The sequence below is a fragment of the Rhinichthys klamathensis genome, unplaced genomic scaffold, assembly GCF_029890125.1.
Source record: "Rhinichthys klamathensis goyatoka isolate OS25496 unplaced genomic scaffold, OSU_Roscu_1.1 h1tg000295l_1, whole genome shotgun sequence".
Classification (NCBI taxonomy): domain Eukaryota; kingdom Metazoa; phylum Chordata; class Actinopteri; order Cypriniformes; family Leuciscidae; genus Rhinichthys; species Rhinichthys klamathensis.
Window position 1 is genome coordinate 190,755 of NW_026606814.1, and position 25,996 is coordinate 216,750.

Below are 25,996 nucleotides of genomic sequence, written 5' to 3' on the forward strand. Positions count from 1 at the left end.
TCGTGGGTTTTGTTTTCCCTGTTTTCTGTTATAAATAAACCTTGTGTGTTTGCATATTGTCTGCAATTGGGTTCATCCTTCCACCACATGACAGAATGAACCGACCATTACAGAACCCAGCAGACTGTATGTCTTTTTCTGCTATTCAAAAGTCGACTGACCAGGAATTATGGTGGCAGTCGGCTATCGCAGACAGCAAGTTAGGCAAGCTTCCTTTCCCTCCCCAGGGAGAGAGGTCCCTGAGGAAATATGCCCAGGCCATGGAAGCAAGGAGGCTTTTCTTACCTGCAGATCCTCGCCAACCGTTACCTCATCGCGGGTCTCAATGTTCCCCCTCCTCTGGCTGAACGGGAGAGGCTGGTCCGCCGCCCGTTCCGGGACATGGTGGACTGTTTGTGTCGAAAGGAGTCGCAGGGGCCCACCGTGTCGTCACCTCCTGCCAGGCTGTCTGTGATCCCGGAGGGTCACGTTTTAGCCATGGTAACGCTGGGGAACCAGGCTCCTTCCCCCTCGACTCCCGAGGCGTCGTCCGCACCAACAAGTCTCCCCGGCAAACGGGGAAGACGTGTCTCGTGGGAGTCGGCATCAGATTCCTCCTCGACGGAGTCCTCCTTGTCTGCGGTGGTTTCTCCAACACCAATTACGGTCTCCGCTGAACCTTTCCGCCCGGTCACAGGTCCGGCTACGGCCTCTGCCCCGCGACCCAGGAGAAAGAAGAGGAGGAAGGGAATCGTCTGTTCTCCGTGTCAGTCTTCTCCCAAGTCCGTGTTGGTTCTCCAACCCGCCGCTGCAACAGAGAAAGCTACTTCTGAATTTGCTGCAGAGAGAACTGTCCCCGAATCCGCTGCAGAGAAAGTGGTTCCTGAACCTGCTGTTCTGGAAGTCGTTCCTGAGGCTGCTGCAGTTAAAGGTTGCTCTGAGTCTGCGGCAGAGAAAGCTGCTCCGGAGTCAGCTGCAGAAGAGGCTGTTCCAGAAGTTTCCGCTGTTATCTCTACTTGTGAATCAGCTGATGTGAAAGCCGCGGTCGATTTGGCGGCTGAAGCTGTCCTGCAGTCTGTATCGGCCCGCCAAGAAATGCCTGTCGTCATTGTGGCCAAGACTCTGTCCGATTACCTCTCTAGTTTTGTCAAGTTACTAGAAGTTCCTGTCATACCCTCAAGTCCTGTACCCATAGCATCCGAGAGTGCTGTCCCTGAGTCAACTGCAGGCAGAGTTGTCACCGAGTCGACTGCTGAGAGTGCTGTCCCTGTATCAGCTGCAGAGAACGCTGGGTCCAAGTCAGCCTCAGACAACGCTCTTCCAGAGTCGGTTGCAGGCTACGCTGTTTCTGAATCTGAGATGGGGAGCGTCTGATGTGAAGAGCGCTGGTACTGGTTCTGCTGTAGAGTTCGCTGACCCCGTTCCAGCTCCGCAACCAGCCGCAGCATCATCTCTCCATGTTCCACAGTCGCCTGTATCTCCCCCTGTCATGCGCCTAGTCCCCTTACCTGCTGTTCCCCTGGTCAGGTTTCCCATTTCGCCGCCCTCTGTACCCCTGTGGGTTTCCCCGGACGCCCCTGTCACCACTTCTCCCTGGACTGTTTCCCCCAAGAATGTTCCTCGTGTGTCTCCATCCAAGTCCCGCCAGATTCTCCGTCCTCAGCCCTCGTCCCGAAGACCCAAGACCCCCAGTCCACCTATTCACCATGGATTACCCCCTATGGACTTTGTGTTTCCCCCACCCCCTCTTCCTTGTTTGTTGTTTTTATTGTTTCACCCCAACCCTGTAATTGTTTTTTCATGTTTACCGTTGCTGTTATTTGTTATGTTTTGTTGGTTTGTGTCTTTGTCACAGTCAGTCATGTCCCGTATTTGAAGTTCCCTTGAGGAGCGTCTGGTAGCCGCTCCTTAAGGGAGGGGTTCTGTCATGATTCTGCCCTTGTGTCTTTGTATTTCTCTAGTCTTGAGGCAGGATCATGACAGACCTATGTTTTGTGTACAAGCACATGGCCATTTGTTTGGGCCATGTGCTTGTGTTGTCTCGTTACATTACCCCGCCTCCTTGTTATCCTCGTCTTGCCATTATTGTCTAGTCCGCTTCACCTGTTCTTGTCATTAGTGTCTCCCTATATCATCCCCTTGTGTTTGCTGTCCTGTGTCGGTTCATTGTCAATCAATGTGTAACCTGCCTGTGTTTGTATCATTGCTGAGAAGTCCTTGTCAAGTAAGAGTTTTATGTCTGAAGAGTTGTATGTAGTATATCCCAGTTCTTAGTCTAGTTATAGTCTTGCTTGTGAGAAGACCTTCCTTACCTCTGTTTTACCACCTCGTGGGTTTTGTTTTCCCTGTTTTCTGTTATAAATAAACCTTGTGTGTTTGCATATTGTCTGCAATTGGGTTCATCCTTCCACCACATGACAAACAGGGCCCAAGACCAAATTATAAGGTCAAGCCCCCATACAATTATTTTTATAAAACCATATTATCTATAAGGGCTACAACTCCAAAATTTGGATTAAAATGGGAAGAGCGAATGAGCAATAGAGAGAAAGAGAGAGAGACAGGCGGAGGGATGTTGAGGCGAGGGAAGAGAAAGGGAGGGGAAAGTAAAAGCCAAAGGATTCTGAAAAACAGAAGGAGCAACAGAGGTTTGGAAATTTGTAAGTATTATAAAAACAAATTCTTTTTAGAATATTACATCATTACCATCATATAACACATCATCTAGTCATTGCTTTTAACATGCACACAGTAAAACAGAAGATATGCATTCAGAATGTGGGTAGTAAAGAATCTTAATTAGATGAATATGTAAAAATCTGCATTACTCTTGAAAAAACATGCAGCGGTATAAGAAATACACACTTTAAATGAAAAATAATGCCGAATGTGAGTGTAAACTGTGTGTTGATGCATGCACTCTACATTTGAGTTGTCAGTTTATGAATATGGAATTGATCCTTCAGGCGAAACTATGGTCTGAGGGAATGCATATGAGTGCATATGTGTTTATGTATGAGTTTGTATGATTTTATGCATCTGTGTGTATATGTAAGCATGTGTGTGTGTGTGTGTGTGATTTTGTTGAGTCCACAGGGAGGGGTGGGAATGCACATTCTTTAGTGTGAGCTCATGTCTTGGACACCGAGAAATACAGGCTTAAAAAAAGACTTGGGGAGAGACAAGGAAACAGACAAAGCTGGACGGATGGAACAGCTGTAACTGATATCTTTAATGAGGGATTGAGAACAGAGAACTTATGTTCTGTGACATCAATAAATGAGAATCTGCATGAGTCAGAGGCAAATGGAAATCTAGGTTGGTCTGCCTTCTTCTCATACAGAATTCTTTTAGAATTTATATATTTTGTCCAAGTCTTTCGAGGATGCCTATAAATGGTTATATTTTGGAAGTGCAACAGGGCCTATCTGTTCTGCCGGCACACGGTTAGTGACTGGGCTGAAAGGTTTCTCAAAACAAAATAGGATATAAATAATAAGTGCTGTTCTTTTGACTTTCTAATCATCAAAAAATCTTGGGGGAAAAATTATCACAAATGTCCACAAAAATATTAAGTAACACAACACTGATAATAAAAGGGAATGTTTCTTGAGCAGTAAATCATCATATTAGAATGATTACTGAAGGATCATGTGACTGAAGACTGGAGTAATGATGCTGAAAATTCAGCTTTGCATCACAGAAATAAATTACATTTTAAAACATATTAAAATAGAAAACACTTATTTTAAAATGTAATACTATTTCACAATATTATTGTTTTTACTGTATTTTTTATCAATAAATGCAGTCTTGGTAAGCATAAGAAAATTATTTCAAAAAGAATCTTACTGACCCTAAACTTTTGGACGGTAATGTATAAAAGCGGATAAAAGCGTCTGCTAAATGAATAAATGTAAATGTAAATGTAATGTATTAATTCTTACTATATCTCAACAATAAACTTATAATCTTAGTTTATTTTATTTTTTACTCTGAAGATGAAACAGTCTTCCATACCATCCACTTTAATTTTGAATACTCTGAAAGCTATTTCGGGGTTGTTATGATAAACATGCTCATAACCGTTGATGCTCTCTCTTTCTCCAGGCCCTGAGCTGTGATCGGACCCCGTAAAGACCCTGAAAGATGGGCAGCTATCCAGTCTCTGTGCTGCTATGCTGTTGTCTCTTTGGTAAGTTCATCAAAACAACCAAACAGAAGCCAATTCATTTAATTAATATGAATGAATGATTCCTTTTGAATGCCCAGCCAACAAAACTTTTCTGCTTTTTTTTCTTCTTCTCTCACAGTACTTGTTACTGTCCGGGCACAACAAGCTGGTAATTCACTATGACACTGTTTTGTTAAAATGATTGTGTGTGTGTGTGTGTGTGTGTGTGTGTGTGTGTGTGTGTGTGTGTGTGTGTGTGTGTGTGTGTGTGTGTGTGTGTGTGTGTGTGTGTGTGTGTGTGTGTGTGTGTGTGTGTGTGTGTGTGTGTGCTTTTTCAAGAGTAGTTTGACATTGGTTTCAAACATCTATTACATGTCAGGGGCAAGTTGTCATGTTTTATCTGTTGTCATTTAAATAAATTTTTTTTTTTTTTGCTGTTTCATGAATAATTAGTGTTTTACAATAATTTAAATGTATTGTTATTTTTTACCAAAAGTCTAAAAAGTAATAAAAAAAATCAAGAAAATCAATCAATAAAAAAAAGTCAAGAAAATATTTCTAATGAACGTATATATTTATTTCGAGTTATGTCAACCTCTAAAAATATTTCATCTGGTAGAAATTGCTATTTGTAAGTAAAAAAATAAAATAATTAAAACCTTGTAATCACAAATGACTAAAAGTCATATAAATTCATTGGTAATAAAAAGTGTAAACCCTAAAGAACATTCAAAAAGATTATTTATATATTTTATTAAATCATTTTAGTTAAATATTATTGTTATAAATTTAGCCTAGTTTATAATATTAATATTTCATTAAATTAATTTGTAATGCCACTCTTAGTTTTAGTAAATTTAAAAAAAGGATGAAAACTGCTGTTTGTAGAAAATGGCTCTCTTGTCTAAAGATAAAGTATTTTATTAATTATTTCTATTATAAATCATATTTCAAAAAAGGCATTCTTCTCATACTGCCTCAAAAGTCCTTGTTGTGTCGACTCACCCATTTGCCTGTTAAATGAACTGTATCTGTTTCCTTGGTCATAACGCAGAAATGTTCTTCAGCGTTTTTGTAGCCAAGACTTAAAGTATTAAGTATTAATGTGTCTTTACACACACTGACTTTCAAAAATAAACCTACCCTGAGTCAAAAGCGTGATAACTAGCCCTGGTCTCCCGTACACGCTTTTAGTTTGCTGTGTTTTTCTTTTTCTTGCCAGAAACACAGGACATTGATGTTTCTGCTTTGCCACCACCAGGTGAGTTTGTATATGCAGTATATGCGAGTACGCCATTTGTATCAAGACAATAACAGTCTTGCTTCTGTCCCACAGACTGCAGAGAGGAAACATACCCCTGCACCAGGATGTACTCGGTTCATCGACCGATAAAGAGATGTATTCACTCTCTCTGTCTCTACAGGTGACTAACACAGAACTCTCTTTCCTGCTGACATTCTCCTCTGCTGAACATACAAAACGAGATTTTTATTTGACATGGTGCATATGAAATAAATGACATCTGTTTCCTCCAGTCTTCCAAGAGTCTATGTGATCAACAAAGAGATCTGTGTGAGGACCGTGTGCCAGCAAGACGAGATCCTGATGGGTGAGACAGTCACAAACTACAGAACGTCCCACTAATGTGAATTGGAACTTGTGATTTTTGAATGGACCATCTTGTTATATACACTCACCTAAAGGATTATTAGGAACACCTGTTCAATTTCTCATTAATGCAATTATCTATTCAACCATTGCATTTAGGGGTGTGGTCCTGGTCAAGACAATCTCCTGAACTCCAAACTGAATGTCAGAATGGGAAAGAAAGGTGATTTAAGCAGTTTTGAGCATGGCATGGTTGTTGGTGCCAGATGGGCCGGTCTGAGTATTTCACAATCTGCTCAGTTACTGGGATTTTCACGCACAACCATTTCTAGGGTTTACAAAGAATGGTGTGAAAAGGGAAAAACATCCAGTATGCGGCAGTCCTGTGGGCGAAAATGCCTTGTTGATGCTAGAGGTCAGAGGAGAATGGGCCGACTGATTCAAGCTGATAGAAGAGCAACTTTGACTGAAATAACCACTCGTTACAACCGAGGTATGCAACAAAGCATTTGTGAAGCCACAACACGCACAACCTTGAGGCGGATGGGCTACAACAGCAGAAGACCCCACCGGGTACCACTCATCTCCACTACAAATAGGAAAAAGAGGCTACAATTTGCAAGAGCTCACCAAAATTGGACAGTTGAAGACTGGAAAAATGTTGCCTGGTCTGATGAGTCTCGATTTCTGTTGAGACTTTCAGATGGTAGAGTCAGAATTTGGCGTAAACAGAATGAGAACATGGATCCATCATGCCTTGTTACCACTGTGCAGGCTGGTGGTGGTGGTGTAATGGTGTGGGGGATGTTTTCTTGGCACACTTTAGGCCCCTTAGTGCCAATTGGGCATCGTTTAAATGCCACGGCCTACCTGAGCATTGTTTCTGACCATGTCCATCCCTTTATGGCCACCATGTACCCATCCTCTGATGGCTACTTCCAGCAGGATAATGCACCATGTCACAAAGCTCGAATCATTTCAAATTGGTTTCTTGAACATGACAATGAGTTCACTGTACTAAAATGGCCCCCACAGTCACCAGATCTCAACCCAATAGAGCATCTTTGGGATGTGGTGGAACGGGAGCTTCGTGCCCTGGATGTGCATCCCAAAAATCTCCATCAACTGCAAGATGCTATCCTATCAATATGGGCCAAATTTTCTAAAGAATGCTTTCAGCACCTTGTTGAATCAATGCCACGTAGAATTAAGGCAGTTCTGAAGGCGAAAGGGGGTCAAACACAGTATTAGTATGGTGTTCCTAATAATCCTTTAGGTGAGTGTATATTGTTATGATATAGTGTATTAAAAAATTAGTTGAATCTTGTAACTTATAAAAAACATTGAAAATTGCTTAACTTATTTTGATGAGTTAAAGCAATGTAAAAACATATGTTGTCAACTTATTGATCATATAATTTTTTACAGTGTGATATTAAGAATTGCTGAATATTAAAAATAATATTTAGATATTATTCATATTAAAAAGATTAAGATTATTTTCAGAGAATGTAGGCTATCTGTATATTCTTAAAGTCGCCCTGTGGTGAAAACTATCTTGTAACCAATCACGTTAACATGTGATCGTCAACAAGTGGATCTATGAGCTGGTGTGAGTGAGTGGAGGCGGGTCTAACTTTCATACTCATAGAACCGCATATACTAAATGAGGCAAGGGTGTACAGTTACATTTCACAGAAAAAAAAAACGTTTAAATATGTAATTTTGGTGATCAAAGGTGAGTTTAAAGGGATAAAATGATTGACTACAGGGAGACTTTATTATCTTACACTACCATTCAAAAGTTTAGAATCAGTAAAAAAAGATTTTTAAAGAAGACTTCTATGCTCACCAAGGCTGATTTATTTGATCCTAAATAAAAACACAATCTTATGGTGGTAAGTACTCTCTCTCTTTCTCTCTCTCTCTCTCTCTTTAAGCTGAACTCTGTAGAGAGAAATCTGGGTGGCCAAAACGCCAAAAGAGGACAACTAAGAGACACTGTCGCCGTGGCTACCCAAAAAACTGGGCAAACAAGGCCTAAAGTCAGATGGATGACAAAGTCAGAGAGTAAAAGAAGAGAGTTCTGGTTCCAACAAATACAGCTATATAAATCTGAATGTTGATTTCTTTAATGTTGTGTTCCTAAAACAAACGAAGCGGACACAATCATTACTGTTCATTATCACTTTTCATCACCTTTTTATCATTTTAAAGTTTGTGCTTGGAACTGAAATAAGCTTGGCTGAATGTCTCAGAGTTTAAGTTTTAAGATTGTATTTTGATAGGATCACAAAGGGCATGACAATGCACAGCTCTGGTGCTGAATGTTAAAGAAGCCCACTGTATAACCACTATATGTGCTTTATATTCTTCTAGTATATTGTATATGTCCACACCAACCACTGTAAGTAAATGACAACATCCACAATAGCAAATAAAAATGTTTATATGTTTAATTTATATATTTCAGAATTAATGTTTTACTCTCAAAGATCAGACTAATTTGTTTTGGACTTTCCTGTTTTTATATGTCAGGATGTAATTGTTGTGTTTAACATGGGATTTTAGGATAACCTGTTATTATAGAAAACTACCAGAACAGATTAAATATCATAATCATGTATTAAAAAAAAATGATGTCATGGATAAATCACTAATCTTTTAAAGTTGTCATGAAATCAAATTTACCCTATTTACTTTGTTAGCACATTGCTAGTCTTGTGGTGAACAATTAATCCGTGCAAGTTAATTAATACTCAAAAAATTGTTTGACATGGTAATCATGAAAATCTGAAATTTGCTACTGCTCTGGAATGGCGTTCCTTCTCTGATGACATCAGTTTGACGGCTTGGGTTGAATATCCTTACACCTCTCCTCCAACCATCAGTCTGATATGAGCGAGGGATGGAGAGGAGGTGCGCTAAAGTAAAACCCCGCCCTCTATTCAATATTCAGTTTCACTTGGGCTGGATCCCAAATGGCACACTCCGGACTTGTGGACCTCCTTCGAGTTCACACTTGGTGACGTCAGGAAGTGCAGACCTAAGGGGCGCTGGCCTCGAGTCCAGGAGGGCACGCGAGAGTGTATTTTGGGACAGGCTTGATGGCATCATGCCACCGAAAGTCAAACAGCCACGAAACTCCTCCCCTCATTTATCTGATTGGGCGTTCGCAATGATTCCTGGGTAGGTAACTCGTGCAGAGGGTGCGAAAGTGCGGCGCTCGTGAGCACACTTCTGAGCACTGAAATGGCGAATGGGACACCCTACGGATTCGTACACTTGGCGAGCACGCGCAATTTAAGGCCACGAAACCGCAAATTCACATGAAGTGAAATAGCCTTGGAAATAGGCAACGCATTCTCATCCCAAAGCGTCATATACTGACGCCTTTGCCAAAGCGTCTACATCCGACGCACATGGCACCCTTTACGCCGCCTTCACACTGGCAGTTGAAATCAGCTCCGTAATACGCAATACGCCCCCAACGGACGTTGTACTACACAGTGAAAAGCGTTGGAAGCGGGTAGAACAAAAATGGCGGAGAGATTAGACAGGTTGATTCTGTCAGTTCTGTATGATCTCTCTGATGAGGGTTATAGAGATATTAATAGGAAGGCTGCTGCGTGAGGAAAGTTGCTCAGGACGTTGACACGTCAGGTCGGCTAAAAAATGTGATATAGTGGTATAATTTATACCACTATCACATTTAGTTCGATGTCTGCCTACAATTTAATTGTATTAACTGCCCTAATAACGTTAGAAAATCATGAAAATAAAAAAATGACATGAAAACTAAAATCATTATTTATTTTATTAAAAGTTAAGAATTCAGGTTTGTTTATCAGTATCATAGCAACGCTAACTTCCGCTGGAATTGTCGGATAGGAACTGTCCGTAGCTTTTCGCAAGAGTTCAATTTTTGAACGCATCCGGATGACCAACGGACACGATTTTTTTCGCACCGCACTCGGTCGGACCCATTTCGGACCCATTCGCATGCGGTCTGCGAATCTCCAAAGGAAATGAATGACTTCCGGTCGTTTCGGAGCCGTATCGGAGCTGATTTCAACTGCCAGTGTGAAGGCGGCGTTAGGGTCAATATAACACGCTTCGGTTATGGGTAGGTTTAGGTCTGGGGTAGTGTTAGGGTTAGACCACTAGGAGGCGCCATATATCTGCGTCTCATATTGACGCTAAAGGGTGCCATGTGCGTTGGATATAGACGCTTTGGGAAAAGCGTCAGTATATGACGCCTTGGGATGAGAACGGGCTGAAATAGGTCACAATGAAGTAAAGTCGTTTGCAACTTCCGTTTCACAGGGACTTTAAAAAATAAGAATGGTCAATTTTGATTTCATGGGGTCTTTAACAACAAAGAGGCCCATTTGCATGTAGTATCATATAATGTTATAGATAGATCAAACAGTAGGGGGCGACAGACATGATAAAAAGACTGCTGAAAGCAACTTGCTGTGAATGAACACAAGACCTGTCCGGGAAACAAAACATCTGTGATACAAGTGTATTCTCTGAGTAATTCTTTGTTTTGATAAGTGGAGATAAATAATAGAAATGATGTCATGATTTTATTCATGGCCTGTGCCTGCAGTGCCTGAAATGGTTTACTGATCTCACTGTGGTCATGAATAACACATTTTTGAGACAATATGTTTACTGATTTGTAAACAGATGGAAGACAGAAATCTTTGTTACTTTGTTCTTTCTCTTCTTCCTGGTTTTGAAATCATAATCACTGGAAATGCTTTATAAATGCGATTTGTACCTTTCTACACCCGCAGTGTTTGAGTAGTTTCGTACATTATATTCATGAGACAAAACGACAGTCTTTCATTCAGGTTGAAGAACTTTTTTACTTGCCATTAGATCCAGACTCAGAGCACAATGCAATTGAGTCACTCATGGTTTCCACAACAACATGGATGGGAAACAGATCCCTCTACTGGACACAAGGGAAACAGGGATACAGAGGGAACTGTGTGGTTACCTTTATCTTCTCAAATTTACTAGAATTCTCATCAGGCATATTTAAATCAGAGTGTGTTTTCTTTTTGACTCAAAGACCTCTTTTGTACAACACAATAATTCGGCTAAGACATTTCCAGTATTTCTGCTGCAATTATGACAACGCTGCTTATTTTCAAACCTTGGTATAATACTGAGAGTGTTGACGTATCAAATTGAATAAATTACCCATTATTTATTTAGTGTTTCCAGAAGATCCAAAATTCTGATTCTGTATGATCTTCAATAAAAAACAATATTTATTTAAAGTTGAGGAGAGAATTCAGTCTATGCTGTAAAAAAAAAAATATGATCAATAAGTTATGACAACATAATTTTTACATTACCTTAACTCATCAAAATAAGTTAAGTAATCTTCGACTTTTATAAGTTTTATAAGTATGTATGTGAGTATGTGAGTGTGTGTGTGTGCGTGCGTGCGTGCGTGCGTGCGTGCGTGCGTGCGTGCGTGTGTGTGTGTGTGTGTGTGTGTGTGTGTGTGTGTTTTAGACTACATTGTGAATTCCTGGTGGTTTATGCTGAATTTGTAAGCACGGATGTTTCAAGAAAGCAACATATGGTCACTGTCCAGAATCAAGAAATGTTGATAAACTTGAGAAAATGTGGGCAGAACTGCATAAAAACGTTGCACTATCGCCCACACAGTAGCCTAACATACCAGCCTCAACAATACACATGATGTATACGCTGTGTAAACAACTGCTGTATATAAGAATTTCACTGAGTTTACCCAATTTGGTCAAATTAGGATGTTAGGATGGGTCTCCAATCTTCAACCCCCTGGCCAAGGACCTCTTGGTGTGTGGAGCCATAGATATGTTTACATGTGTATCTATTGGTGGAGCAGTGACCCCCTGTTACGAAAATGGTATATAAATAAAAAACCATATTCATGAATTTACACAGGCATCACGTTTTGGTCCACAAAGAAGAAGGTTAGCATGCAAATAAAAAATTGCTTTAATAAATTAAAACAAAGGTATTCCAAACACAACCAACACCAGGAATTGAACACAAAGAACTGAAAATCTTAAATACACAAGATACGAAACTGAAGGCAAACATGTGATCTATTTAATGAATAAATAACCATGGAAACTAACTAGTGGCGGGAAAATGAGAACAAAAGAAAACTAACTAGAGGAATAAGGCAGGCAAAACAGGACCAAAACACAGTGGAAATTAAACCAAAACTGAGCTTAAACGTTACAATAGGCTACATTGTTATGATACTTACACTGCAAAGCAATTCAAATTATCATTACTGATGTTCAAAGTTATATACTTGCACATTTCATTTTATATAGTCCCAGACTAAAATGCATGTTTGAGCTGTTTTAACCGAAAGCAACTTGCATAATCTTAAAATAGGCTACATTGGTTCCATTGTTTTTTCACAAGATGCACACCAGTAATGTTTTTTTTAAGGCACATTTATAAAAGCTATAAATGTCCTAATTGAACTAAGGCCTAATCCTGGCTTAGTCTAAGCCCTGTCTGTGAAACCAGGCCTTAACCTCTTAAAGGGATAGTTCACCCAAAAATGAAAATTAAGTCATTAATTACTCCCCCTCATGTTGTTCCAACCCCGTAAGACCTTCGTTCATCTTCGGAACACAAATTAAGATATTTTTGATTAAATGTGAGAGCTGGATCACTGCTACATAGGCTTCCTAAGGGAGTGAAACTTGACGGCCCAGAAAGTCATTGAAGAAAATGTTTAAATAGTCATAGTGACTACAGTGGCTCAACTATAAGTTTATCAAGCGACGAGAATACTTTTTGTGCGGAAAAACAAACAAAAATAATGACTTTATTCGACTATTCCTTTTCTTCCTTGTGGGCCTGAGACGAGAGTTCAAGAGATTTCCACGACACATGCGCGAGAACTGAGAAGAGGACGTTCTTCTCATAGACAGTAAAAGAAATGGACAGAGCGATCTCATTGGAACTCAGTTGAGACAGTTGAAGCCCACTTTTAGCGATTTTTGAGCACTTCCGTTCCTGACGCGCAGACTCAGACCGACTCAAACTAAGCTTGATGACGTGAGCAACCTGTCTGACAGACGTTAATCTTCTAGTAGCTGTGCGTGAAAACTGCCAACGTTAATCTTGCAGAGACGGGGAACTTGAGCAAAGAGTTATTTGGCGTGAGTGAGCAGGAGTAAGAATTCCGTTGCTTTTATGGACTCATTATCTATGGGCTTCTCCCTTGACGGGACGTCCTCCCGATTGCCTGCGAGCTTCTCCTGCTGTCTGTACGGTAATTTCTGTACAGCGCGACAGAGAGTCGAGTGGTTATGACGCAATCGTTAGCCTATTTTTACTAAATCTGTTTCTACGGGGCCATAGTGTAACATAGAAGGTAATGGAGCCCTTTATACATTGTCGTGTTTCTTTAGAAATAAATAATGGACAAATGGAGTCTTTAAACGCCTCAGATGTAAAGTTATTCGTTGTCAAAGTGACGCAAAAATGAATGGGAGTCAATGGAAATGCTAACGCAAGTGAAGTTCTGCTACAACATGGCGGCACCCGGCGGGCTTCAACTTCCGGTCGATGGATTACCCCCTTGGTTCTTCTTCTACTACTTCTTGTTCAGTTCTCGCGCATGCGTCGTGGAAATCTAGGATTTCACTGTCTTTCTCAGTGTGTGAGAAAGACAGTGTGTGTGTGTGTGTGTGAGTGAGTGAGAGAGAGGTAGAGAGAGACTGTGTGTGTGTGTGTGTGTGTGTGTGTGTGTGTGTGTTAGGGGTGTGACGGTTATTATATAACCGTGAGACCGATGGTTATAGTTGAACACCGTCATTAGAACTCTATAACCGTCAAAACCGTGTTATTAAAATATTTTTTTACAAACATTTTTTTATCAAAGAGATCTGTTTAAATACCAATATCAGCTTACGTGGGAAACGAAGTTAGTGGTGCTTCGGAGGCTGAGTGCTGGAGATGATTCGGGAGAGGTCTGTGCTCCTTTACCGATCAGAGCGCGTGCTGACACGGAGTAAAGATTTGTTTATACTCGACGCGTCAGCACGAGCGCGAAAGTGCGCGCGGCAAAAATTACGTTGGGTGCCCAAGACCGGCAAGACCGATATGCTACTTTACTGGAGGTCTAGCAACCCAAGTGCAAGCCACACAGATAGTTGCGTGTTCTCAGTTTAAACACAATCAGAGCGTAAAAATACGGGATATTTTACGGGAAAATACTAAAACGGGAAGACAGCGGGAAAAGAGCTAAAATACGTGAGAAACCCGGAAAAAACGGGAGAGTTGACAGCTATGGTAAGACATCTAGCCTTTATTATGGATATCTATGGTTACATCCACCAGCTGGAGTACCCATGATCTCCACCAGCTGGAGTAACCATGATCTCCACCAGAGGGCACTCCTCCCGACTCCCTTGCTTTCCCATAACGAACTTCAATTCCCATAACCCATTGCCTGGACTCATAATTGTTTGATCACTTCCACCTGTGTCTCATTATCTGGTTAATCTCTGCATATGTTTTCACTCTTTCATGGCAAAGTCTTGTATGTTCAATGTTACACTTGTGACGGCCCAGGGGCCTCTGCCAGGGTATTTGTGTGTGTGTCTCTGTCTGTGTTTTGTTGCAGGGTGAACAGCTGGCCACTGCTCTAGATTGCATAAAACCTGCCCCTTCCTGATTGTTGCGGGCTGGACTGCTTGTTCTTTTGCTGGTCCCCAGCACGGCGTTTCCTTTTGTTTTTGCTGTGTTTTTTTATATATTTTTTTATTAACCTGCCATTATTATTTCCCAGCCACATTCGTTAAGTTTTAAAAATGATTTGTTATTTTGGTTAAACTAAATTACTTTTGTTAATAAACATCCTTTCCTGGTAATCCCTTAAGTGTGGTTTCCTCTTTTTGTTGTGGCCTTTGAGCGGGGCCATAACAAATTGCAACTCTGAGGCCTTGTAGCTATCCTGGTTTCCTGTGTCTTAGGGTATGTTTACATGACAACAATATACTAAAAACAGACAACAATGCTGTCAAAAACGATCCCGGTTCACACGGATCTGCTAAAAAGGCTGTATTATCTATCCCAGGCCAGTAGTTGGCGATGTTACTTTGTGGAGAAACACTCCGCGAACATGTAATACGCATGAGCATGATGTCACCATTTTCACAAATTCACATTTTTGTTGTTTACATGGATATGGTAAAGAGCAGGGGCGGCCTTACCTATGTTTCACCCGTTTCAATTGAAACGGGCCCCGCCCCCCAAGGGGGCCCCAACAGACCAGCAAAATCCCATTCATTTTCTCCGTAGGATATTGATTGAGTTACCCTGCGTGAAAGGGCGAGGCTTATTCCAACGTAAAACGCTGTATAATTCTATAGTTTTAATCAAATAAGGTTGGATTATTTCTATGTTGAGCTGCCTGTTCATGAAGCTGAAAGTACACGTAATAAAATAATATACCATTGATGCAAACCAACAGGAATCCTTGCTTTTTCTGCTCTATTATGTTTATGTTTTATGTGGGTAGGGCCCCATATTAGTTATTGAAACGGGCCCCCAGATGCTTAAGGTCGCCACTGGTAAAGAGTCGACATCATTTTCAAAACCTTGCACTTTGAAACCCGTTTTCTACAGCTTGCGTTTTCAGGCCCTCAAAATGCCATTTTTTTAGTAAATGAATGGCCAAAACTCATTTCTTATTAATGTTTCTTCTTAATATTTTTGTGGAAATCATGATCTGTTTTTCCAGGTCTCTTTAATGAATAAAAAGGTCAAAAGAACAAAATTTATTTAAAATATAAATCTTTTGTAGCAGTCTAAATATCTAAAATCAACGCTTCCTTGCTGAATAATTGTAATAATTTATTTAAAAATACAAAAAATCTTACTGACCCCAGATTGTAATTTTGAACTGAATGAAACATAGTGCATGCATTCCACAGACAGTTAATACTAAAAAATAATACTGGATTATAACAGATAAAATGGTAATGCCAAATAACGGCTTTTATTTTGACATCCAAAATAACCACATTAATGCTATACAGTACAAGATCAGGTCAAATTCAAGTCAAAGGATTCAAGTCTCAGGTAATACAGCTCCATTTCTCTTCATCCCAGTCGGTTCATATCTCAGTGTTCATTGATTTGTGAATCTCATATTTGTGATCATAGCCCGAGTAGAGTAAAAACATCCCTCAGATCCTCAGTCTCGCAGGGCTACAGTGAAAAAGAAAGGAAGTAATTTAGCACTGACAAATATGCCATGACCTCTGACCTCATCAAATATTTACTTATATATATGGATCGCAACCACAAAAGCTACCGTTAAATAAAGTGAATACAAGTAAAGTGGGGCACTTTCTTAATGACTAAATATTGCTATAAATGGCCACATCAGTGTCATCTAGTCAGAGTGATATGATTAAATTTAGTATTCATTATAATCTTGTGTCGTATTAAGATTATTAAATTTGTAACCTGCAGGATCTGATTGAGTTTTCGAACGAGTCGGACAGAGTTTTGCTGAAGGTCATCCCAGGCTTTAAATCTCCTCTCTCTCCGTGCAACAAATGTTTGCCAGCAGTAGAAATAGTCTAAAAACAAAACAGAATCTAATAAAGAACAAGAGTGTGGCATGTAATTTGCCACATTGCATCACAAATATTAAACACGCCCCCCTTTGTTCCCTCCCATTTACCTTTATACGTCATCACAGAGATCTGCACTCCTGCCCTCTTCAAGTGTCGCAGTCCTTCCCTCTCCAGGCTGTCCTCTTCATCACAGAAGTAAAGGCGTGACACAAAGATTCTCAGACGCAGGTTAGGCGTCTGCGACAGGAAGTGGGCAAGTTGTTGAGCGCATTTAGAGCAGGGCGACCAGGAGCAGAACCAGGTCACTGAGTAACATATTCTCGCACCGTCCACACTGGAACCACACAGGCCCGGACACAATGCACCCAAGTGACGCAGAAAGAGTAGCTTGAGATGAAACAGGAGAAAAAGGTTACAGATGGAGAAAGAACGAGTAAGAGGAAAGTTATTATCTCTATAATAATGCCTTTATGATCATATCTTTTCTCATTATCAGTTCATGTTCCCCTCACTTCTACATGGCAGCCGGTGCGATTCCGCAGGTGTCCGAAGTCAAAGGAGAGGGAGTCTGGGCCGGTGCGTCTCTTTACTACAAAACAAAGGTACGTCTCGTGTCTCCCTCGGGCCCAGCGCACATTCTTATAATGGAAGATGAATTTCCTCTGGGTCATGAGAACACTACAGTAAAACATGACACTCTGTTATTTATTTGCATCACATTTGTCATTAAAAATAGATAATGGAGTACACTGCAAAAAATCTCTTTTTTAACCCTCTGGTACTGTTCGCGTGTCGAAATTTCAATGAAATGATTCAATATTTTGTATTTTTGGGGGATTTTATGGTAGTAAATTATATTATTATTACTATATAATTATAGTATTTATAATCCATTTATTCAATTTCTGAGCATAGACCTGAGCATCATAAATCATAAATGCTTTGGAGCACAGACTTCAATTGCTCTCTTTTTAAACACGACACGTGGCAGATGTTTTAAAAAAGTGAACTTGGAAAAAGTTATAAAAATTGTACATTTATTGTTATGAAAAATGCACACAAAAAATAAATTTCAAATTTTTATATGAAATATATATTTTCCAAAACATGTTTTACTCTAAAACTGGAAATCTAAACAAGTTGTGTTCCAAATGTGAGGTTGATATCTAAAAAAAAATTGCTTTCAGTAAGAATTTGTCTGTGCACAGTACCAAACGTTTCCAATAGATAAAATTATTCTCCCATTCATTTCCAATGCGGTCATTAGACTATTTTTTAACCTTTTCGAATCATGTGCATTATTTTTTTGTGTTCACACAGCACCAAAACCTTTACCAAGTTTCGTACCATTCTGATGAAGTAAAAAAAAAAAAAAAATAAACGTACAAAATTTTGGTAAAAAATGACCAAACGGCAGCAGAGGGTTAATTTCCAGTAAAAAAAAAATATATACGTCTTTTAAAAAAGAATAAACATAATTCAAGATACATTCTCAGAAAACATGTCTTTATACATAATTCCAATTCTCAAATAAATGACTTGCAAATGCAAGGATTTTGAGATATTTGTATTGTAAGAAAAAATACTGTTTGAAACATTATTAATAACTGTAATATTGTGCTAAAAATAGTTCTTAGTTACTTTCAAATGTAACAAATCTAAAATGTAATCACATTAAATATAATCATAAAATGCAATCACATCAAAGGGAACTTTTGCACCTCAATCATATAGAAATTGAATAATTCAGAAACTCCCATGCAGCATCTTGTAATGATCACATTGTTCAGCATGACTGGGACACTTGCAGTCATTTGTAGTCGGTTGAGTTAAGACTTGGTTCTTGTGCATGTAAAAATAGACATGCATCGAATCATTCCCACAATCACACAAATAACTATCAGTTTCAATTTACACCTTCTGAAACTGGAGAAAGTCTGAAAACAGGTCAATGCCCTTGCATGTCATTAAAATGCATGAACTGAATGCACCAATGCATTGATTTATTCCTTTATTAATAAGTTCTTATAAAGATGGGTAGATAGTTGGCTTTATCTGCACACAGCATATAGACAAAAAAATCCCCCCCATGTCTCTCACTATCACTTGTTTTGTTTTCACTTACCTGTCCAGCTTGCTGATCATTCCGAAAGTCGAAACTTGCTAACTCATTTAGGCACATCAGTGAGAGTTTAAAAATGGGTAGAGGAAGAGGGAGGTATAGAAAACTTATGACATACTCATATAGCTGTTAGAAAGAGGGTCCCTGATTGGTTGAAAATGGTTTTCAAACCTGTTTGGGTGGGTGAGGTGAATTTAAACAGTGACACGGCTCAATAATCAGTGTATGTGATATTTAAAGAGATATGTAAACGAGTTACAGTCTTAGTTGCACTAAAAAAAAATACAGTGTAAATCAGAAAAGCAAACAGGCTTTATGTTACACAATATGACACAATATGTTAAATTGTGAACTGGCATGATAGAAGGATGCATGCATTTATTATCTATTTTTTAAACTCTTCATTACTCCCCCAAGTTTCTACAATTGCACTTGACCTTGTCTTAACCGCATATTAGTCTCTTGGACGTTTGACGTGTTTTCTAACCTTTTTGCTCCAGAATGTGCGTCAGAAATTGCTGCCAACAGCATAACCAAAGCCAGTTGGAAAATTCCAGATCTCTTGCACCCAGTCAGGGAACCCTCCGCTTCATTTTTCCCACACAATTTCAAAGGACAACCCAAACACTCCCATTTACCTTCTCTCTCTTGCTCAGATTTTCTCCATCCGCACCCTTTCCACTTGTTTAGTTTTTCCCACAGGGAATAAAAGGGGGGGGTGTTTTACTACAGGAGGTCACCACAACCCAAGTGTTTTTTTTCCAAAAAGCCACTTAACCTTCACACAAGCAAGCACACCAGCGCACAGGGATAGCGAGAGGGCCCGGCAAATCTGCCTGGTTAAGGAAGGAGAGTAACACATCTACTGCGTGCTAAATTAATTTGTTTCCGTCTGCAACTGTCTTTGACTCTTTCCTGGTGACTTTAAAGTTGGCATCCCGTGTGTTTGTCTGTCTCCAGTCACTCTACTTCACCCTCTCATGCACTCTGCGGCCAGGGAAATCACCGCTCCTCAATGAGCTCCCTCTCTAAGTGTGTGTAAGTGTATGTCTGAATTCGAACATCTGGAAGAGATCTGTCTGCTCCCATGATTTACCTTCCGACCACAAGTCTTTCTGAGGTCTTACCACAATGCGCTATGTGTGTAGAACTTGGGAAAACAGAGAAAAGAATATACTGTAGGTCCTGCTCCCATTAAAGTTGATTCTCATGATTTTTTTTTAATCTGATAATAATTTGCTTTAATGTGCATTATCAAGAAAAGACAAATATAAATCTTATAAAATACACTGACAATTATTATTATAAAAGGCCAGTTTGGCCAAGAATGAAAGTTCTGTCATCATTAACTCATCCTCATGTTGTTACAAGCATGTCTTTCTTCTCTGAAGCACAAAATAAGATAGTCTCAGTTTGTTTGTCAATACCTTGAAAGTCAGATGGATCTGATGTTGTTTTGGACCCCATTGGACTTTCATTGTGAGGACAAAAACAGCTAAAAACGTTTTTCAAAACATCTTCTTATGTGTTCCGCAGAAGAAAGAACTACATGAATTAAACGATGACAGAATTTTTAACGTTTGGTTCTCACAGGTGACCCAAAGCCCACTTTCCTCCATCTCTTGCTGATGGTGGGTAATGAAGACCACCACATTGTGTCAAGGGGCACAACACATTAATCGAATCTTGGTCGGAAATGCCAAGTCATATTTTCCGAACACACACACACACACACACACACACACACACACACACACACACACACACACACACACACACACACACACACACACACACACACAGACACACACACACACACACAGACACACACACACACAGACACACAGAGTGAAGCCCATCGTGCAGACAAACTCAACCACAACTCCAAACACACTTACTTTCCAGTGTCATGAACTCACATCTGTTTCCTGGCGACAATAATAGTTACACATCAGTTAGGGGGATATAGTAGCAGGTGTTCAATTGCCTGAGCTGCTCTGTACATTATAACAAAAGCTCCTCCACAACAAACCAGCCACTATGACTTGCAAAAGCTACCAAAAGGAAAGATGAAGTAATTGTGCTCATTAGTTGACTAACACAATTGCAGCCCATAAAATCTTAGTGGCTGGTACTAAAATAGGTTTTTACATTAGATTTGTACATGTGCATGACAGACACGGCACTGTCTGAAGAAAAAATAGCGTTATGGATCTACTTCTATAGATTCATTTAGATATCTCAATGGGAAGAGGGTTCGATAAAAGAAAAAGGTTTCAGGTAGCAATTCAAATCATCCTGAAACTGTATTAAAAACCTAAACGTGCATAATACTGTGTACTGTAAAGTAATTTCAAAACCAGAAAAATTAGTAGGCCTACAACAGGCCTACATAGTATTCAACATGTTTTATCACTTTACATTGTTTAGTTGGTTCAATAATCTATTTTAATAGTTAAAAGTCCCATCTTGTAAATATGCTATTAAAAAAGTGTGCGTAATTGTATTGAATGTGCACTTGTTGAGTAGTTATTTTTTTTTTAAACTGTACTTAAAGATAATATAATCTTAATTAAATAGAATTCTACATAAGAGAGCACATTTTCACTACTATCGCTGCGTCCGAAATCGCATACTGTCTGAGTTATTTGAGTTTTAATTTACTACACGGCCGTTAAATAAGTATGTTCTATACACCGTTAAATAAGTTTGTTCTATACACTATGAATGAAATTCGGACGTACTACATCCGCCATGTTGTTACTGTCACGCGACCTATACAGCTTCAGTTTCATAAATCCTCTCTTGTGGCCTCACGGGATGGTAAAGTGTCCATCGAATGCGCACTTCATAATACAGAAGTAGTATGTCATCTGGGGATTTTTTGCCTAGGCCTACTGTTTTTCGAATATATGTTGCATCCCAATTTGTGTACTTAAGCACTATTCTTTGACGTTTTGTTGTATAGTGTGTGTTCAAACTGAAAGTTGAGTGACAATATTACCTTATAAAATAATAAGTGCACTTTTGACGTGTTGACTAAAACACGTGAACTGTAGTGTTATTCGATATTATATTTCAAATGAATATATTTTAAATGTACTAAATTGCAACTTACATATGTATAATTACAAATATATTTAAATACATTAGATAAAAGTTTCAATAGAAATTACATCAAAGCATATTTTAGTTTACTGCAAATGCTTGTCAGTACATTTGACAGTACATTTTAGTTTAAACATATTTCAAACAGAATTAGGAAACTATATATACGTATTTAAATGGGTCAGAAACGCCCTCTAAGTTCAGTTAATTGCATTTAATATAAATTTTAACTATAATAATGTTCATTAAATTGCTATTAACATTGCATTGTTTAACTAAAGAATATTCTTTTAAACTATTTTATTTCCCTATTAAGTATTCTTTTTAAAGTGTACTTCTTTTTCACAGGGATGTGCTTTTAAAACAATAGTAAAACAGGTTTAAATTAGCAGCAAAAGCCTTAAACGTGACAGTGCAGCTTTCTGTTGCAGGTGAGCATCAAGCCGACCACACAGTGAACTGTATGAACATCCGGTGGTGAATAGCAGCCTTACATGCTGTTGGGTAGTAGTGTGAGTGGTTAAGGTAGAGCTGGTGTTTTTAAGCTAACCACACAGCATGAGCAGCTCTTAGTTTCAAATACACTCAGCATCACAAAACTGTATCCACCCACACACATTTAGAGTAGCATGCGGGAATTAACTGTACTTGCAATGTGTTTTGCAGCAAATTTAAAGTAATCGGGCTGGATATGAGATTGAACTCAATTTGCAATGAGTTTGTACAATGTGTCTAGGTTTGCTTCTGGTGAAATTTATCAGAGCATTTTCAGTGCAGCTAAACCACAGATATTTTGGTATAGAAAGATCGGTGAAGCAGAAAAACAGATAACCATGCCTGGTAGAAACACATTAAAAGGTTGTACACCTTGAGCTTAATTTTATTCAACAGTCAAGGGAAACAAACAAAATGTTTTCACAAAACTCAAATTCACTTATACAATATAATAAATAAGGTAAACAAATAAGGAAAGCACATGTAAATCACTTGTCCAGTTAAAAAAAAGCCTACAAAAATCTCTTCAAAAGCAATTCCATGCTACAAACAACAAGATGACTGATTGTCCTTTCAGCCAGACTGACGCCTTCATGGCTCTGGCTTTGAAACCCAGTGATCATTCTGTAATGTTCAACATTACAATTCTCTTAAGCAACAATATAAATGATTACTAGTGTCAGTGATTCGCTGGGACGATATGAAAATGAACAAATCCATTTATACATTTGAAATCTAAGCATTTTCAAAGGAATATTCCAGGTTCAAGACAAGTGATTGTGACAACTGACAGCACACAATGTTGATTACCACAACAAAACACAACAAGGGACAAGTCAAAATATCCTTAAAGTTGCCATTAGATGAAAATCTATTTTGTAAATGCATGTTATTGATCTTGTTGTGAACTAATCAACAAATCCTATTCACTAACAACTAAGAAGTCCCCAACATTAACTAGTCTTTTTCGATAATCTGTAACACTAGGATGTACGACACAATACAGAAGAAAAGATGTCACTACTTCTGATCCATGACGGCAAAAATCTGGGTTACAGTGAGGCACTTACAATGGAAGTGAAGTAGCCCAATTGTAAAATATAGTAAAATACTTGGTTAATGGCAAAATACTCACTGTTTCAATAGTATAGCCACAAGATGTAAACAGCATTCATGTTAACATGATTTTAGTGTGGGAAAAAATTGCTTACTAACCTTTTCTGTATAAAGTTATATACAACTTCAACTTCAGGTTGAATGTCCAATGACTATTCAACTTCATCAACATGACAACATAACTCCATAAAACATAAAAGACTGTAAAAAGGATTATTTAAACAACTTTACAGCTCACATTATACACATTTTAACAGAGGAATTCAATTGCTTTTATAAAATTATTAGCTTCACATTTTTACCTTTAAATCAAAAGTCAAAATTATTTTTGTGGTCGCATTTAACATTAAACCACAGGTTGATTGAGCTTAACTTGTATTGAATCCAGTATATTCCTTTGTTTATCTGTAAAGTCTTTAGTTTCAATGACACTTATAGATCCTTAACAAACACTTTAGTTAAAGGGAACCCTAGCCAACCCTTCTCTGGCTCTTCATAATCCTCATCCTCCTCCTCTCCCTCAGTCCCTGCAGTCTCACCCTGCAGACGATAACCCAGCCTCCTGAAGAAAGCTTCTCCCACCCTGGAAGGAAATGGCACGTGGGCGTAGACCCGCCGTATGCCACTCTGCTTTGTTTTGGACTCCAGGCCCTGCACCAGCAATCTGCCCAGTCCCTCTCTGCGGTACCAGGACTGGACCACCAGCCTGCAGATCCTACAAACACCGTCCCGACTCCAACCGTCTCTAGCCACGCATCCCATTATCTCCCCGTCAGAGTCTGCAACCCACACCTCTCCAGCAACCTTTGCCCTCTCCTTCAGCTCATCCTCATCCACCTGCTCTCTCTCGTTTGTCTTCTTCTCTTTGGCTTTTTTACGGCGTCTGGTTTTCTCCTGGTTGGTGATCAGTTTGGCTCGGTTGAAGTAAGGATTGGGTAGATCTGGCTCGGTGTCTGTGTGGTAACTGCTGCCCACGTAGTCCCAATACGGCCTGCTGGAGCCCAAGATGCCCACCGATCGCGGGATGGTGAGCTTGAGGTAGATGATGAGGATGAAGACGGGAATGACCAACGCCAAGATAAAAGAGTGCAGCACACAGCGGAGGATGGAGGACAGGGTGGCCAGCATGAAGAGAGCAAGCGGACGGGTCAGAAGGTGAAGAATCAGGCGGTTCTCCATCCCCTCGCATCCTTCCTGCAAACAGAGATAGAATGAGAGGAGAAAGAGCGATTTGAGAATCTCTAACTTTTTGCAGAATCATTTGTCCACTTATCCATTTCATCATATAGCATCAACAAAACACAAACACATTATTTTTAACCATATTAAAAAAGATATTTTCAAATTACAGTATATATTTAAATCAATAAATCATGTTGTATTCTTGCTTTAACAAGTCTTTTAAACAACAAAGACTGTTAACAAGTCACTGTTTCAGTCACTTCCAAAATCTATTATTGTTTTTTTCAGACAGTGAATATTTCATTAAAGCTGAATAATTTAATCTTTCACAATATATAAAATAATGAAAATGTATTGCTCTCTAATAAACGACAACAAAAACACAACAGTCTAATACTAAAGGATTTAAAAGCATTGATAGTGTGCAAATATCCAACAAACATATTCAATGTTGGCTTGTTTAATATACTTCACACTGGTGTAGAGAAATAACACATAAATAACCCCTCAATGGTGTAGGCCTATCTCCTATTAATTTCTATCTGTGTAGTTCTTATATATTGCTAAAATTAAGAGATTCTTATCACTGAAAATTGCATGTGGCCTAAGATGAAATATAAACTGGGAGAAATGACAAATGAAGAAGGAGGAAAAAATAACAGCCCATGAGGGATATCATGTTGAATCGCACCTTGATGAGAGCCTTAACAGCTTCAATGTCCTTCTCCTGCATCCTCTTCAGGACTACCTCACCAAGATCCAATCTAACCATCTTACCTAAGAGACATTATCAAAAAATAAATAAATAAAACAGTCATGCCTTATGTTAAACATTAAAATAGGGAAATCTGAATTCACTCTAGATTTTCATTTTATTTCAGAGAACTCAACTGCAAGAAACAGGAAACTCTCGTAGGAATATGCAAATAAAGACAAATTTAAAGTGATAGACTTGTGGTTTATGTATGACTTCCTTATGGGTAATTACATCTCCAAAATTTATCAAAAATAAAAAAAAACTCTCATGGCTTGTTTGTCTTTCAGGTTGTGCAACTGTTCATGAAGCATTTAACAGGTTTAAGTAGAATGCTGTAACGTTACCGTTAGCTTGCTCCGTCAACCCTGGTGACACAATTTAAACCCTTATATGGTAAACGACGCCTTCTTTATTGCTCTATCTATGGCTATCATATATAGAGCATGCGTGACCTACTTACCTAATATTCAGAGACGCAGGGTTTGCTTTAAAAGAAAAGCAATACCCTCCTCTGTAGTCGATGTTTCTTGTAGTGTTTGAAGGACTTAAGGATTCAGCGTTGTCTTCCCGCATGGAATGTAATAATTTCAACCAATCCCCATCCGGGAATACGAGCCTGCGCAAACTGCGTAGTGTGGATGCGAACGTAGCGGTTTAACCTTTCGACGCTAAAGCGCATGCGCACTGTATGGATTGATTTGACTTGAGGCGTTATAATAATAAGGATGATAACAATAATTCATCACATTTATATTGAGCTTTTTTCAGCACTCAAAGCGCTTTACATGGAAGGGGCATCTCCTCAACCAACACCAATGTGCAG

General features: G+C 39.2%; 3 protein-coding genes across 5 annotated transcripts; 1 reads left to right on the top strand and 2 right to left on the bottom strand.

The window, feature by feature from the left end:
* The first annotated feature begins 2,554 nt into the window (after positions 1–2,554).
* On the top strand, positions 2,555–8,219 carry mfap5 (microfibril associated protein 5). Of its 3 annotated transcripts, none has more exons than XM_056269961.1 (7): positions 2,555–2,639; positions 4,090–4,174; positions 4,293–4,322; positions 5,376–5,414; positions 5,490–5,577; positions 5,690–5,763; positions 7,703–8,219. In XM_056269961.1, exons 2-7 carry the CDS (start codon positions 4,129–4,131, stop codon positions 7,804–7,806), a joined length of 381 nt encoding a protein of 126 aa, XP_056125936.1. In that variant the 5' UTR covers positions 2,555–2,639; positions 4,090–4,128; the 3' UTR covers positions 7,807–8,219. The 3 variants fall into 3 exon arrangements, with proteins under 3 accessions (XP_056125936.1, XP_056125938.1, XP_056125937.1); XM_056269963.1 differs by having other exon boundaries at positions 5,690–5,799; positions 7,703–7,792; XM_056269962.1 differs by lacking the exon at positions 2,555–2,639 and adding an exon at positions 3,180–3,297.
* A 7,601-nt stretch (positions 8,220–15,820) lies between these two features.
* aicda (activation-induced cytidine deaminase) lies at positions 15,821–18,584 on the bottom strand. Its single transcript, XM_056269959.1, has 5 exons — positions 18,519–18,584; positions 16,906–17,071; positions 16,501–16,780; positions 16,281–16,396; positions 15,821–16,019 (listed from the first exon to the last, which is right to left on the bottom strand). Exons 1-5 carry the CDS (start codon positions 18,536–18,538, stop codon positions 15,969–15,971), a joined length of 633 nt encoding a protein of 210 aa, XP_056125934.1. The 5' UTR covers positions 18,539–18,584; the 3' UTR covers positions 15,821–15,968.
* Positions 18,585–23,299: 4,715 nt separating this feature from the next.
* nat14 (N-acetyltransferase 14 (GCN5-related, putative)) lies at positions 23,300–25,770 on the bottom strand. Its single transcript, XM_056269954.1, has 3 exons — positions 25,634–25,770; positions 25,108–25,193; positions 23,300–24,428 (listed from the first exon to the last, which is right to left on the bottom strand). Exons 2-3 carry the CDS (start codon positions 25,186–25,188, stop codon positions 23,667–23,669), a joined length of 843 nt encoding a protein of 280 aa, XP_056125929.1. The 5' UTR covers positions 25,189–25,193; positions 25,634–25,770; the 3' UTR covers positions 23,300–23,666.
* Between the last annotated feature and the right edge of the window lie 226 nt (positions 25,771–25,996).